Source organism: Alligator sinensis, unplaced genomic scaffold (assembly GCF_000455745.1).
Source record: "Alligator sinensis unplaced genomic scaffold, ASM45574v1 scaffold916_1, whole genome shotgun sequence".
NCBI classification, from domain to species: domain Eukaryota; kingdom Metazoa; phylum Chordata; order Crocodylia; family Alligatoridae; genus Alligator; species Alligator sinensis.
The window spans coordinates 312268-327862 of NW_005842874.1; the positions used below are offsets into that span (position 1 = coordinate 312268).

The 15595-nt window shown below is 45.0% G+C and overlaps 1 protein-coding gene across 5 annotated transcripts in view; it reads left to right on the plus strand.

The window, feature by feature from the left end:
- The window catches only part of PDIA5 (protein disulfide isomerase family A member 5), a 139533-nt gene that overhangs the window by 36617 nt on the left and 87321 nt on the right, over positions 1-15595 (plus strand). For all 5 annotated transcript variants that reach the window (XR_003091828.1, XM_025191966.1, XM_025191964.1 and 2 more), the window contains 3 exons: positions 7242-7334; positions 9148-9208; positions 15321-15388. Coding sequence is in view for 4 of the 5 variants with exons in the window: in XM_025191966.1 (XP_025047751.1) it covers positions 7242-7334; positions 9148-9208; positions 15321-15388 (222 nt within the window). In the remaining variant the exon portion in view is untranslated. The remainder of the gene's footprint in view (positions 1-7241; positions 7335-9147; positions 9209-15320; positions 15389-15595) is intronic.

A 15595-nucleotide genomic window follows, 5' to 3' on the forward strand; every position in this document is an offset into this window, starting at 1 on the left:
GGGGAAAGAGAGGGAGGGACATCTGTGGATTAAACAGATGTTGACGCTCTCAGTTTCATGTTACAGGGGCACGGGGTAACTTTCATCAACAGCTGTTAGGGAAAAAAACCCTTTAGGTCATTCTATCTACGTGCATCTCTCAGTCCCAGATCCAGAAAAGCTGTGCGCGCTTAAGAAGATTGAACCCGTGTTACATTGCATAAATTGTGACTTTATTTGCCAACTGGTATTACACAGGGGTTTTTTTCCCCTGCCAGATCCTATTGATAGTTGGCTGTAACTAATAGCATTAGCTGGACAGCTTTTATGGAAGGGATTTCCCTGTTGTTTTAGCAGTTATCAGCCATAAAGAGAGCAATGAAATGGCCTTTTCTTTCATCTGATTATGGAGCCTCAATTCATATGACTATACCCTGAGCACAGCAGGAACGAAATGACCTTCCTTCGCATAAAGCAATGGGAATCAAAATTCTATGGGGACAATAAAAGAAGGAAAAAGACATGTCAGTGACTTAAAGCAGGGGTCGGGGGGGACAGGAGACGGAGGAATTTTGATGCTCATAGAAGTAATAGGCTAAATGCAGGGTATACTAAGCAGAAACTGTACAGTCTTCCCTTGTGTTTTGCTACTAGCTGGCAGGGGGGCTGGCAACAGCTTGTTTGCACTGAGCAAATGGTTACCCTGAGATCAAATTGACTAAATCAGTAGACATACAATCTGTATGTGGCCATAGCTTAGACCAGTGTGTAGTTATTGCTGCCTCTGTGAGGGGTAACTTGACTGGACTGGAGTGACTTCAACCAGTGTAGGGACTGTGGGGTATGTTTCTATTCTACGTTTGCATGACAATAAACTTGCTGTGTCTGCAGGGTGGCCAACCTGTGGCACATATGGCACATGCAGCCTATATGTGTGGCATGCAGCAGGCCAAGGAGGGGATGGATAACACAGTGGCAGATAGGGCAGGGAGCAGAAAATAAGAGCAGCAAATCAGGCAAGGAGCACAGGTCAGGGAGCAGAAAGAGCAGATTGAGTAGGGGAGAGGGATGAGAGTGGTACTTGGAGGGTGTGGGGCCAACTTGTTGCCTGCCTGCCTCCCCAGAGACTTGGCCCCCACTGTGGTGTGCGATCTGTTCTCAGTGGCTGACCTTAAGCTCCCTCCTTCAAGTCACTTGGAAAGCCAGAATCTCCAAGGAAGCCTACATTTTCCAGCATCAGCCACTTCCCACCAGCCAAATCCAGAGCAATCAGGAGGCGCTCGGTGTCCAACTTCCCCATCTTCAGTCCTTAGTGCAGAGGGAGAGGGAGGTCTTTGGGTAGGGCTACTTTTTTCCACCATCTTCAGCAAAAATGTTAATGGGGGGACAGGAAGTGCCCCTTTTATCCTCCAAATGGTGTCACAGCCAGAGAGCAGAGTCTCTGCAGCTCAGGCTGGGCTGTGGTAAACTGTGGGAAGCATTCATGGCTCAAAGTGGCATAGTAACTTAGGTGCTGTTACTAGGGAATCAACAAGTGACTTTCCTAAGTACTGTGGACTCTTGCTTAATTCTCCCAGGTGCTGCTGCTGCTGTCTGAAGAGGAACATTTTGCCCCCTTTCCTGCCATCCTGTTTGACATGTACTTAGAATCATAGAAAATGAGGGTTGGAAAGGACCTCAGGAGGTCGCATCTCGTCCAACCCCCTGCTCAAAGCAGGACCTTCCCCAGCTAGATCATCCCTGCCAAGGCTTTGTCTACCTGGGTCTTAAAAACCTCCAAGGATGGAGCTTCCACCACCTCTGAGTAACCTGTTCCAGTGTTTTACTACCCTCCTAGTGAGAGAGTCTGTCCTAATATCCAACTTAAACTTCCCTTCCTGCAACTTGAGCCCATTGCTCCTTGTTTTGTCATCTGCCACCACTGAGAACAGTCCAGCTCCATCCTCTTTGCAACCCCCCTGCAGGGAGTTGAAGGCTGCTTTTAAATCCCCACTCATTCTCCTCTTCTGCAGACTAAATGAGCCCAGTTTCCTCAGCCTCTCCTCATAAATCATGTGCCCCAACTCCTGAACCATTTTTGTTGCCCTCCACTGGACCATCTTCAATTTGTCCACATCCTTTCTGTAGTGGGGGGCCCAAAGCTGAACACAGTACTCCAGATGTGACCTCACCAGTGCTGAATAGAGGGAAATAATCACTCCCCCTGATCTGCTGGCAACATTCCTACCAGTGGAGCCTAGTATGCTGTTAGCCTTCTTGGCAACAAGGGCACACTGCTGGCTCATATCCAGCTTATTGTCCACCGTCACCCCCAGGTCCTTTTCTGCAGAGATGCTGCCCAGCCAGTCAGTCCCCAGTATATTCTGGTGCAGGAGATTGTTCCATCCTCAGTGCAGGACTTTGTACTTGTCCTTGTTGAATCTCATGAGGTGCCTTTTGGCCCAATCCTCCAATTTGTCTAGGTCACTCTGAACCTTGACCTCCAGCGTATCTACTACTCCCCCCACCTTAGTGTCATCTGCAAACTTGCTGAGGGTGTACTCCATCCCATCTTTCAGATCACTGATGAAGACATTGAACTAACCAAGCCCCCAGGACTGACCCCTGGGACACTCTACTTGATACCAGCTGCCAACTAGACATTGAGCCATTGATTACTACCCTCTGAGCCCAATGCTCCAGCCAGTTTTCTATCCACCTTTCAGTCCATACTTCCAGTTTGGTAGCTCGGTGATGCCCACAGAAGGAGGTTCTTGATCCCAGCAGAGGCATAACTATAAATTTTGGTGCCCAGGACAAAACTTTGGGGGCGGGAGGAGAGGGCAAAAACTCCTTTATCACCTCTGGAACAGCCTTGTGCTCCCCTCTCCATCCTCCTCTACCCACCTGTAGGAGCCAAGCTAGAGAAGCCCCATGCTACTCGGCTCCAGGAGGGTGCAGGACTGCTCTGGATATGGCAAAGACTGGTGGTGAGTGGGCATCATTCTGGGTACCCTTCTCTGTCAGTGCCCAGGACTGGTGCCCCTCTTGCACCCCTTAGTTACATTCATGGGTCCCAGTACAGGTGGGAGGGAAGATGCTCTTGCTCCAAAGGCCATGCACTTGTCTGTTAATTGATCCATTAAATTCACCAATTGTCCGTTAATATCTTTTTAAAGAGGAGTCTGATTATACATCAGAAGTCAGTGTCAATCCATTTCACCTGCTGCTAGCTTTGCTACTCTGTTCTCTATTTTAAAGTTCTTTCTTCCTCTACATCGGTGGTTCCTAACCTTGTTAGGTTCAAGGCACCTCTCATGACAGCTCTTAGTTTTCATTCATTTTTTGACTGCATAAAAATAATAGAGCAGTTCTTCTGTTGCAGGGAACTTGGGAAGACCACAACAGGATACAGTGTTTTTAACACTAGGGATTCTCATTTCACATTTCTGGGTTTATCTTATAGGAGGAGATAGCTGTTTAGCCTGAAGTCAGCCAGAAGGCAGGGCATATATGCACCTTTTTATAGGGCTTTCATAAACCCATCTGATGAAGTGAACTTGGGTTCATGAAAGCTTGTGCGTTCGGTCTCTGTCTCCTACTAGAGAGAGAGGGGCATTGAGGCACTGAATGTCTGGACTTGGTCTGGCCTCTGGATTCTGTCTCAAAAGGGGTTTAAAGTGGGGGGATGGTAGATTTTAGGGCAGCCTCCAGTCCTCCATACACTTGTCTAGGCCTATGCATCAAAGCCCTTGCTGTGATGGTCACAGGACTCCGTAAAGGGCATAAGAAACCTGAGGCGGTTACCCAAATGTCCAGGCAGCCCTTCTTAGGAGTGGCCTGCTTGCCTCCCTTGAGAGAGGCACTAGAAAAAATCCATGGCCCAGAGAGAGAGAGACTGGGTTGGGGCATGGATTTATTTGGAGGCACCCCAGGGTGCCCTGGCACCCTACATGAGAATCACTGTTCCATATGGTCTGTTTTCTCCTCCTCCCCTTGTTGTCTTGCGTATGCTGTGACCAAAACCTTCTCAACTGCATTTCAGTCGAGAATTTCTAAGTACACTGCAAACGTTAACTCAGCCATGCAGCACCCCTACTCAGAAGATGCTATATAGATGGGCAGACTGAAATGCAGAAGGTTAAGGGATTTTTTTCATGTCACCCAGCAACAGGTATCTTATTCTCAGTCTTTTGCTTTCACCAACTGACTACCCAACCTCACTTGCAGCCCCCCAAAGTATAAGGCAGATGCTCCATAAACACATGTCTGAACATAAAGCCTTCACTGTAGGATCAGGCACAAGGAAAATTTTCTCCCCTTCTGTGATAGCAAAAACTCATTAAAACCCAAACTTTTTCAATACAAGTAAAGGGAATAGATAGAACCAGGAACCCACTAAATTAGTTCTGTTGTAAGCTTTAAAACATTTCAGGGCTTGCTTTTGTTAAGGCCCTCTCTTTAAAAACCAAAAGGTCCATGTGTCTGATCAAGAGGATAAGCCTCTCTTATTAGCATCCCTACTGCATTATAGCTTGAGGGAACAGAAAGTGCAGGAACATGATTTCCAGAGCATGGCTAGTTATCATCTTTATATAGTTATCATTATTTATGGCTAACCACCGTGCTCGTTCCATCGTGCTATAAAACATGGTTTGTCCGGTCTATGCTGCAAGATGAAACCATGTTCCTGACCTCTGCTCCATCAGTATTACCCAACAGCTTTGAACTTTGTTTCAAGAACACAGGTAAAGCACAGCTTCGTTCAGTCTCTGCTGCAAGATCAAAGTGTGTGGCGTGTTTCTTTCGGTCTTTTTTTACCACCTCATGTCCTTTCAGTGTTGTAACTGATTCTCTCAATGTGGTGGTTGCTGTGTTATGGACTGGTCCTTGCTCTGATGTTTAACTGTTGGAGTGCAAGAACCTTTGTAGGAAAGTGGGGTTTTTTAGAGGGTTGTTTTTTTTTTTTATTTGTTCTTATGATTAAACTTTTGCATTTCCTTTGTGCTTTATTTAAAAATAAATAAAACCTTGACAGAGTAGAGGAATAAGTGAAAGGCAGTACACTGCCTGTCCTTGCCAGAAATTATTACACATCTTTCTTTCCTTTTTTTTCTGGCAGAGAGTGAGAGACTGGATGAATATCTCTCTCTCTCTCTCTCTCTCTCTCTCTCTCTCTCTCTCTCTCTCTCTCTCTCTCTCTCTCTCTCTCTCTCTCTCTCTCCCTCTCTCCCTCTCTCCCTCTCTCTCTCTCTCTCTCTCTCTCTCTCTCTCTCATTCCTGAAACTAGAGTAGTCAATCACACTCATTAGCAGCTCAGAGACTGACCCCTGTCTCTCTTCCCTTGTGTATATCTGAGATTTAGGCATAGCCTAGTCCAGGCAGAGAGAGCACTACTTGATGGGACATTCTTATAACTGCAGTGCATCTCCCTCTCCTTCCATGGCGCATGTTATTGAGCCTTCTCCAAACTGGTTGGGGCTGGACAGGCTGGTATGGCTATAGCACCTCGATCCTGTTTATATCACATCCATGTTTTAGAATATGGTTTGTCCTGCTTAGATGGGACCCATGTGTTACCATCAGGCAAAAAGCATGCTGCTACTTTTACAAGCGCCTGTGCAAAAACAACGCTTATACTCTGCACATCTGCTCTTTGGCTCTATGCTAACTTCAGGGACCAGAATATGCTGTCAACGGAGGGGTTTTTTTAATTGTTGTTTTACTCCTCGTAGCTCTGCAGTGGCAACTCCTACAGTAGCCTGAGCCAGAATCTGTTTCTTCTTGTCAGTTTATTATTTTCCTCAGCTCCCATCAGTAGCACCTGGGCAGCCCCACTGAAAGCAAAAATTGCCAAGATGTCACTGACCTTGCCTGGACTGGAATAAAAGCTGTATTAATACATCAATTAATACATGTGCAAATCAATTAATGCATTTGCAGAGCCTATTCTAGGCAAGTTCTTAACATGAGCTCAGCTGACTGGGCGTCAGTCCAGACTTTGACTTGACCAGTTCATCATGTGTTATAACGTATGTGGCAATGGCATGCAAGAGCGTTCAAATAAAGATCTTGCAGGGGCAGGTTACTTGTGCCTGAGATCAGAAGATCTACAGTGCAACTCCCTTTCTTTGCTGCTGCAGCAACATCTATTAATCATGTCCACAAAAAGAGAAGGCCGTCTGCACTTAATGTAAGAAGAGAAGAAGTCCGTTTTCTGCCTTTTTTGTCGTTCTAGAGGGCAGCAAAAGACAAGGGAACTGGGTTGTTTGGGTGAAATCCATGCTTATCCCCCTCCTTGATGATTGCTGTTATGTCAGTGCTCATGGGTTGCTCAGGTCTCCAATGCCAAAGTTGGTTATGTCTCAGCTCACAAAGGAGGCTGGTCATAAATGAAATCCTACCTCCGTTAAACTCAATATCAAAATTACCATTGTCTTATCTTGACCCATTTCACCCATGGTCTTGAGTTGTAGCTGACATCCCTTGGGCTAACTTGTTTTGATATGACCAAATATCTGTGATCTGCCAAATCTACATCAGCCCTGGAAGATGTTCTGCATGTATGTTTGTTTAAACCTTAAACTCATACATTGTGGAATATCTAACCGTGGTGTAAATGGAAATTTTTTTGTGTTACTCCCAGTTGGCTTCTTTCTCTTCTGGTTCCTTGTTACACCCTGGCTGAAATTAAGGTGTAAGCTGAGTTAGGTGGAAAATGGCATGAGGAGGAAACTAGCAAAATAGTCTTTCTCAGACCAACTAACTTTTAGTCCCCAAGCTCTGGAGTGTGATGCTCTTCATAGGAGTAGCATCTTCCTCTCTGAATTGGCCCCAAACTGAAGAAGGGTGTGAGAATTTGCGTGGCATAGGAAGCTAGGCCAGGGAAGCAGATGTGGAGGGGCTGCAGTGCTGCTGAAGGTGGGGTAGTTGAGGCCCCATGCACTGCTGCCACACTTCTCTCTACGCTCAACATGTAGAGGGCCCACATCTGTCATACTTTCCCCTCCTTAGAGGGAACAAGGGCCAGCGAGCTGAGAGTCATTCAAGGAACGTAAACTTTCCACCAGGCCCACAACTCCACTCTAGGAAGCAGAAGTTCCTTGGGACATAGAGATTATGCATTGGTCTTACCTAAAGCAAGCTAGTGCTAGGGCAGAATAGCATTGGCTGTTACTTGTGGGAGAATACACAATGTGGAAGGATGGGGTTCAAGATGGTGCCTGTTTCGTATTTTGTTTCAGTTTTACATTTAAAGGCCCATTTCTTTCCATTCATTGCAGTCCATGGTGGCCTTTCTAAAGGATCCAGAAGGAGCTCCTTTGTGGGAGGAGGATCCAGAAGCCAAAGATATTGTACATGTCGACAGTGAAAAGGTATTTTGAACATATAGACACAGGGCATTGGTGAATGTAACATTGTTAAGGAGCATCGATATAAGCCCCATTGTCTCCCTTCTACTGAGGAGGAAACTAGGGCAAGAGTTAAATGATTTGGCCAACTCAAAGTCCTGTTTGCTATGGAGCCGGATCTCCTCACTCCCTGTCTGAGCTGTACTCGGCACCCTGCTGCTGGGTATAGACCTTGCCTGGGATTTCTCCTTGCTTGGCATGGTGTTGCCATGTACCTATACACATTCAATTTAAATACACCCAAAGATCTGTCCCTGTCATGAGGAGCTTGGGGCACAACATAAATGACCTCTAAGATGCTTAATCAGGGCTTAGGTGCCTGAGTCCCAAAGATCCAAATCAGCTCTGCTCACTGAACATGCCACCACTTAGGTGCCTAGATGCATTAGTCTTCTCCATTTTGGCCCAGTACAGTCACTAGTTGTCTAGACTTGGGCTGCTGGACATGTTCAGAAGTCACCCTGAGTAGTTACGTATGTGATTTAGTCCCACCTAAGCTCTGTTGCAAGCTAAACTGGTCTGGGAGGTGTGCAACCTGTGCCTTAAGTCTTAACCCCTATGAAAGAGCTGAGAGTATGCATGCTGCTTGATACAAAATGATGGCAATGAGGTAGTGGTGGTGCCCACCTTTTACCCAGTAGCCTGGGTGACTGGCTGATCCCAGCCACCTCTGGGGAGGCACCTCTGTCTCCCAATTCACTGTGTAGAAGAAGCAGAAATACCTTGCCTCATTTACTAGATGCCCCTGAGGACAAGGCACCCACGTTTTAGGTGTTGTAGAAGGTAAGTGGTGGCACTTTGGAGATGGATTAGGATCTATCCTTTAGAGTGGGAGAGAGGAAATTTTATCTCCATTTCCAGGGTTGTCATTAAAGTACCGAGATGGCCATGCAGGATGTTTTTGGCAGAGGTAGGAACTGCTGACCCCAGTTTTCCTGTGTCTCAGCTCATCACTGTTGGCCCTTTTCTCTCAGTTCAGTGGAAAGTTTCATCCCACCTTTAAAAGGCCAGGGTCATTGTAGTGCTAACTGCGATTTCCTCTGTAATCATCATTTTGGTGTTTTGTATTATTTTCCAGTCTTATTTTCCAGTCTATTGATTTTTAAAATTTTAATTGATTGGTCTCTAGCTGGTATTTTGTAAAGAGCGTTTTCAATTTTCTACCTTTCGTTTTTGATATTGAGAACAGTTATTTTGACATTCAGTTTTTGTAGGAAGATTAATTTTTAATGTTCACCTTTTTTTACTCTATTATAAGCTCTCATGGGGTCGCATTCAATTTAAAAACTTCATCTAGTTTCCCTGCCATGGCAGCACTAGAAAAATCTATTCTTGTGGCCTCTCATGCCCCAGCTTTAGGTTTCATGGTGTGGAAACTAAACCTGTCCCAGTTTTTCAGTCTGACCTCCTCAAATCAGGGTGTAGGTATCTTTGAGAGGACTGGGGAAGAAAATGTGTCTAATTATAAAAACTTTGAAAGCTCTATGGACCAACAATTGTAAAGCTCCCACATCTTAGCACTGAAAATTTATCTCAACGTATTTAGGGAATATTTGAGCCCCATGATGATTTATATTAATCCCACTAAGCTGGAGCTGAGTGGAAAGAAGCGATTCAAGTTCTGGCTGTTTGCAAGATTTGTTTTTATTCCTTAACTAATTGAGTAAACAAGCAGGAGTGTCTTTGAATATTATTAACCTTTATTTTTTCAAGTTTAACACTGGTAAAAGTGACTGGATCCATTTAACAGGGGCTTTTCTGTCTGATTTGTCATTAGGAATTCAGAAGGCTTCTGAAGAAGGAAGACAAGCCTCTTCTGATGATGTTCTATGCTCCATGTGAGTGCTCTGGCACTTTTTTTATCACCGTCTCCTATGACTGATCATCCTTTACCTCTACCCTGAGCTGAGTAGTGTTCTCCTGACCGCCTCCTCAGTGACTTAAACATTCAGCTCCTTGAACTGACACACTGCCCTTATCATTTGTCTTCAGTGCTCCTTTGGGTTTCCTCCACTCCTGGCATCTACTCTCTCTCCTGGCCATCCATTTTTCTTGCCCTATTCTTTGCTCTAATCCTGTCTCTCTACCATCTTCTATAAGTGTCAGGTACTGTCTCATCAGGCCACTGGGTCATATCATTTGTACATGACTTGTTTTGTGCATGTCTGGTTTTCTCGTGTTCTCTCGGTCTATGCTAAGTGCATCAGACCAAACGTATGCAGTATTGTAGGCCCAGCACTCTGCCCCATACAATAATATAAATGTACAGGGTCTATACTTACTTTCTGTCATGGTCTCCAGATCTTATGATAAGTAGCAAATCTCCAAGGGAGACTACAGCTCTGAGTGCAGCCTTGTCTGATGTATGACAGAAGGGAGAACTCGTTGCTCATGCTGCACACCTGAGGCAGAGTGGTGTGCTGAGTAAACTTAACCCCCAGTCCCTCCCAGCAATTGGGAATGGGGTTTGGTGAGAGGAGGAAGTAGAAAAGAAAGCATATCAAAGTCATAACAAGTTAGAAAATGACAGCAATGTAACAGCCTGACATTGTGTTGCCAGAAGCTTTAGTTTGCTGCATGAGTACATGGTGCCTTCTGACTTCATTCTGCAAACTTTACGGTGTGTGAATATCAAATTGTTGCTATTAGGCGGTTTCTTCAGACTGTTCTTCAGACATAAAGCTCTTACGGTCGAGTACTATTGCACCAGAGCCATTGATCACTTGGAAAGCAGGCAGGCCACAGAAAGGGAACAGTTGCTCAACCATTGAATTTGCCTTGACAGTGGGATTGATGTTAGATGTCACCTGCAATTTGTGGTTATTGCTTTGTTAAAATGAGCCTCCCATGTCAGAACTCTGGCACCAAAGGATACTTATCTGTGGCTTCCTGGTTCATCATTATGTATAATTCTACCTTTAGTCTCACGTGAATATTGCTCAGCTGACCAGTACTGCCCATGACTTGACCTAATGGATCAGGAAGAGTGTGCTTTCCTTTTCATGCCATATACTACAGCACCTTCCTTTGAACTTTGCAGCTGCAGAAGAAAGCTCAGGTTCTACCTCTTATGTGGCTGTACCATTTTCTGATTTATAGTATGCATTGTAGTGGGCTGCTGCCTTGTTTCAGCATGAGATGATTTGCCTGTTCTGAGCTTGTAAATCACCCCTGGAGGGCCATTCCCAGTTCCCTGAATGCTTTCACTCTTTACCTCTGTTTGTAATCATTTTCCATAGGTCCTCTCCCAAGATGTACCTCATCTTTACGTTTCGTTCTCTTTGTGCCATTCCCCTAGCTGCTCTGGTTTTTCCCAGGCTTCCTTTCTCTGAAAAGCAAGGTACCTGCCAGCTTTCAGTACTTTTACTTTTGCTGCTTCTAGACTGCGTGAGGAAGCCTGCGTTTCTTTTTTTTACCCTTCTCTGATTTCTCACACCTTAATTTCCTCACTTTTTTTTTTTTTTTTAATACTAACTTCCTAACTTGATTTTTTTCCCCCACTTTTCTTTTAATTCTTCCCTCATTCCACTTACCCTGGGAAGACAAACCTCATTCAGGAATCACAGTACTGTGTTGGTTATTAGACTCCGAGGATATTGCCTGCTGTCTTGTGACAGGGCTAACCTCTTGTAGCTCTGACCTATGTCATGTAGCTGGGAGCAGGAAATCAAGATGAGCCTCTTGCCAGCACTCCTGTGTTTCACACTTATTAACCTGTGCTGGAAGAAAATGTAACCTCTGGCAAGAAATTAGACCAAAATCTCCGAGTCTCGGAAGGAACGATGAAGGCATTTGCAATGTGTCTAAGCTTTCTTGGAATTGGGTGCCACTGCAGAGAAATCAAAGATGGTGAAACTTTCCATTTGGCTATATTGTGGCAGCTTCATAAGGTATAGATAGAAGAACAAATTTATAAATAGGGGTAAGCTGCACTGGTTAAGCTTCCTATTGTGAGATAAGAGCAGACCCATCAAATAGTTGATGCAAAACCACCAATATGTGGCAAGTCTCCTACCATCCTTCACTTATGTAATTTCGCTGTATGTTCCAATAAGCTTTAGAGAGACTCGGTACATCCTGTGGGTGGGAAGATGAAGGTGACTGCCAACTGCCAGGCAGTCTCTTGCACTTTCAGGAAAACTGCAATCTGCATAAAAATATTACTTGGTGAGAAGATATGTTTTTCTGACAAATTAGCTGCCATATAAGACCATAGTCTGGTCTCCTGAACCTGTATAATGAAGCCAAGTTAGACCCAACTGAGCAGGTAGACTAGTTGGAGTCCAGATTTAGTCCTGTAACTACTGCTTGCAAGATTATTGCAGAAAGTGGGCTCCATCTTGCAGCATCCAATGTAAAATATTTGTAGTATAAAATATGGTTAGTTCTATTGCAAACTCAGCTTTTGAACTGGAACTATTAACAAGCAGCAAAAGAGCACAAGTGCATTTGATATAGAAAATGCACGAATAAAACATATGGCAGGGACCAGATTTGTTTGCAATGCATGTGGAGGAGCAATACAACACAAATATACACGTATGCCAGAGCTGCAGGGTCATGTGTGCAACCAAAGCAACCGCTTTGCAAAAGTTAGGTGTTCTTGGCACCACTTAAAAAACAAAAATAACACAACCCACACAGGAGAAAAAATATACTGTTAGAAGATGGATCTCATGATTCACAGAAGTTTAGGGCTGGAAGGGACCTCGTGAGATCATAGAATCATAGAAGTAGGGTCGGAAGGGACCTTGTAGATCTTCAAGTCCGACCCCCTGCCTGGGCAGGAGGAAAACTGGGCTTAAATGACCCCAGTCAGGTAGGTGTCAAGCCACTTCTTAAAGACCCCCAGGGTAGGAGCCAGCAGCACTTCCCTTGGAAGTTGGTTCCAGATCCTAGCCGCCCTGACTGTGAAGTAGTTCTTATGGATGTCTAATCTAAACCTACTCTCCAACAACTTGTGGCCGTTATTCCTTGTTATCCCGGGGGGCGCTAGGGGAATCAAGGTCTCCCCCAAACCCTTCTGGTCCCCCCTAGTGAGTTTATAGACAGTCACCAGGTCCCCCCTCAGCCTTCTCTTTGTAGGGTCTGCCTTGCTGTCCCTGGATCATGCGGGTGGCCCTCCTCTGGACCCTCTCAATGTTGTCCACATCCCTCTTGAAGTGGGGTGCCCAGAACTGGATGCAGTACTCCAGCTGTGGCCTGACCAGTGTCGCATAGAGGGGGAGGATCACCTCCTTGGCCCTACTTGAGATGCACCTGTGGATGCACGATAAGGTCCGGTTAGCCCTGCTGACCGTGACCTCGCATTGTCAGCCCATGTTCACCTTGGAGTCATTGATGATCATCGGGTCCAAACCCCCTCTGGGCAGGAATGTCTGCAGGGGTCAAATGATGATGAAAATAATGATGATGATAATGGATATCATTATTGTCAAATACTGGTGATGAAGATGGAGTAAAGTGCCTAGGTCTCTCGTGAGGTAGTTGCAGCCATTGCTTTTACAAAAGACTAGTGCCTACTCAGCTATGTTTTACATGGCCAGCACAAATGTGAACACCTGAGATGAGGCCAAAATGTTTGATCTGTAGAAGGACACCTACCCCGCATTGAAGTTTTCAATCAATGTAACACCATTGGTGAGAGCAATTTTGTAGTCAATGTAGGGTGGATCCACACAAGGCAACAGTGAGAATGAGTTCAGAGCTCGAGGGAGAGAGGACAGTAGGTTAGGTGATGTTTTTTGAAGGCACGCCTTTATTTTCTAAAGGGAATCTAGAAGAGTGCAACTTTTTAAAAAGGGGAAGGGTGGGAAGAGGGAGGATCGTAGCCAGTTGGAAACTCATGATGAGTTGGTGGGATGAGAAGTAGAAAGCAAAGGCACCCTTGCTGCTGATGTGGTAGTGAACATGAAGGCAACAGACTGAAGTGTCCAGGAGCTGAAACCAGCTGTTGAGTGGACTGCATCAGATTAGTTTAGTTTATATTGGTTCAGGCTTTGGTGAAATGGATGGTTGTGCCGTGTACGTTGTGAAATCACCTTCATTTGAACTGGCACCAATCCTCTGTGTTGTTGACAATCTCAGAGGGCAGGGATAGGATGGTCATGGGACCTGGAGTCCTTCTCTCTTGTAAAAAGGTATTTCTCCAAGCTGGAGCAGACGCTCATTGGTGAGGCCGACCAGAATCCTTGTTGCCAAAATTTCCAGGCAACAGTTGCAGATATTTGTCATGTAGCCTACGGCATTACTGATCGTTGTTTTCCTGCTGTGCCATTGCCTGTAAAATAAATCTGACTATCATCACTATGGTCCCAGGAGTAGTTCAGAGACATCTCTTCTTTGATGCATAACAACTTAGTCACCGCCCTGCCCCCATATCTCGCTTTACTTGGCAGCAGTAAAACCCTCTGGTTTACAAGGCGATTTATTTTCTAATCTACTTAGCCTCCTACAGCACATTCCAGCCACATGTCTTCACTCTCTTTTCCCTGGCAAATCTGCCTTGTCTTTTGCCCAGCATTTGGGGTTTCCATGTGTTACTAGAGGCTCTTCTTTGAACTGACCTCTTCCCTAGGCAATCAGGATAGCATTAGTGGTCTTCCAGTGTCTTTTTAATATGTTCAGGAGAGGTGCCTCCAATTCAATTCCTGACGTTTGCTAAAACTCCAGTTAAATCTGAAGAGGACTCATTTTAACATGCAAAAGACTGGTTTCTGATTTGTTTGTGCACTGGAGCCCAAGTTTGGAGCTTGGAGTTTGGCAAGTGAAGGCCTTTCCCTTGATGTAGGAGAAAGGTTCATGCATTTTGAGCGTTCCAGGGGAGTACTGATTGCTTGGAGCAGGGGTAGGCAGCTCCTGGCATGGGTGCAAGAGCATGGCATGCAAAGGTGTTTGGCTGGGCATGCACACCTCGGGCAGACGGCAGGGGAGTTACTGGGACTGCTGCCACAACAAGGAATGGGCCCCTTGCTGCTCTCCCGCCATCCACCCCTGGCACACCAAGATCTTACAAGTCAAGGTTGTGGGTGTTTTTGGCACCCTACCCAAAAAACGTTGCTGACCCCTGGTGTAGAGGATCAGGCTCTTTGGCTGCCTATACATGTGCTTGGGGGGAGGCATTTTAATTGGAGTGGTTCCCAGAGAGTCATTCCAATTAAAACAGCTCACCGTCGCATGTATTATTAAGCCCCACCACATTTCAAAATGGTCATGGGACACTAACTAAAGCTAATTTGACGAGCTTTAGTTAAAGCGCCCACAGCCATTTTGAAACGTGGGGTGGGGCTTAATCTACGTGACGCCCGAGGCAATGCCAGAGCGCTCTAATTAGAATGAGAAGCCTCGGTTAATTGAATCTGCTTGTTCTCAGTCTAATTAGAATGTGAATGAGTACGTCTCTGGGCAGTCTTTAATTTTAACCTTCCTGTCTAGCTCTGCTAAAGAGAGGCTGTGAGCAGGGCTTACTTCCAGCACTGGGAGTGTATTTGTTAAGTGGAAGTGGAGAGATGTGTTTTAATAAAGGCTGAGCAGAGCTGTTCTGATCATTTTATTTGTGGGGAAGTGGTGGTTGGGAATGCTGTTTCAAATGTTAAGCATTTCAATGAACGTTAGCCCAAAAACCTGAAACTACTTCTAGTTCATCATGCTACCTCTCATCATGCTGCTACTTCTAGAATTAGGACCTGAAAGATGAATTTGACTAATATGGATAAATGCACACTTTTCAAAAAGGAAAATTAAGATGGATCTACTGTACATCTGGATTTTTGTTTACAAATGTGACCTTTTTTTACCTTAGCTTTTTGGCTATGCTAACACTTGGAAAGTAGTTTCAAAAAGCATTTTTCCTTATCTTTTACTGTCTGACATGCCACATTTCATCTGGGAGAGTAGTCTGAAGGTTGGCATTGCTGAAATGTTCACCATCTTCATTTTCTTTTTGCCCAGGGTGCGGCGTGTGTAAGAGAATGATGCCAGCTTACCAACAGGCAGCCACAGACCTGAAGGGTAAATATGTAAGTGAGAAGATGGCACGAGGCATAAGTTAAATTCATTTGTTTTATCTTTTTTGAGGATGTAATGCTGTAGAGATTAGTCAAATAGGGAATTTCAACTGATACTAGGTAGAAGGAGAAATATTTGAAGCCAACTCCAGCAAAAAAAGGACCATCTCCACTCCTTTTATTTGATTCTAGTAATGTATTTTCTCTCATAAGACAAGC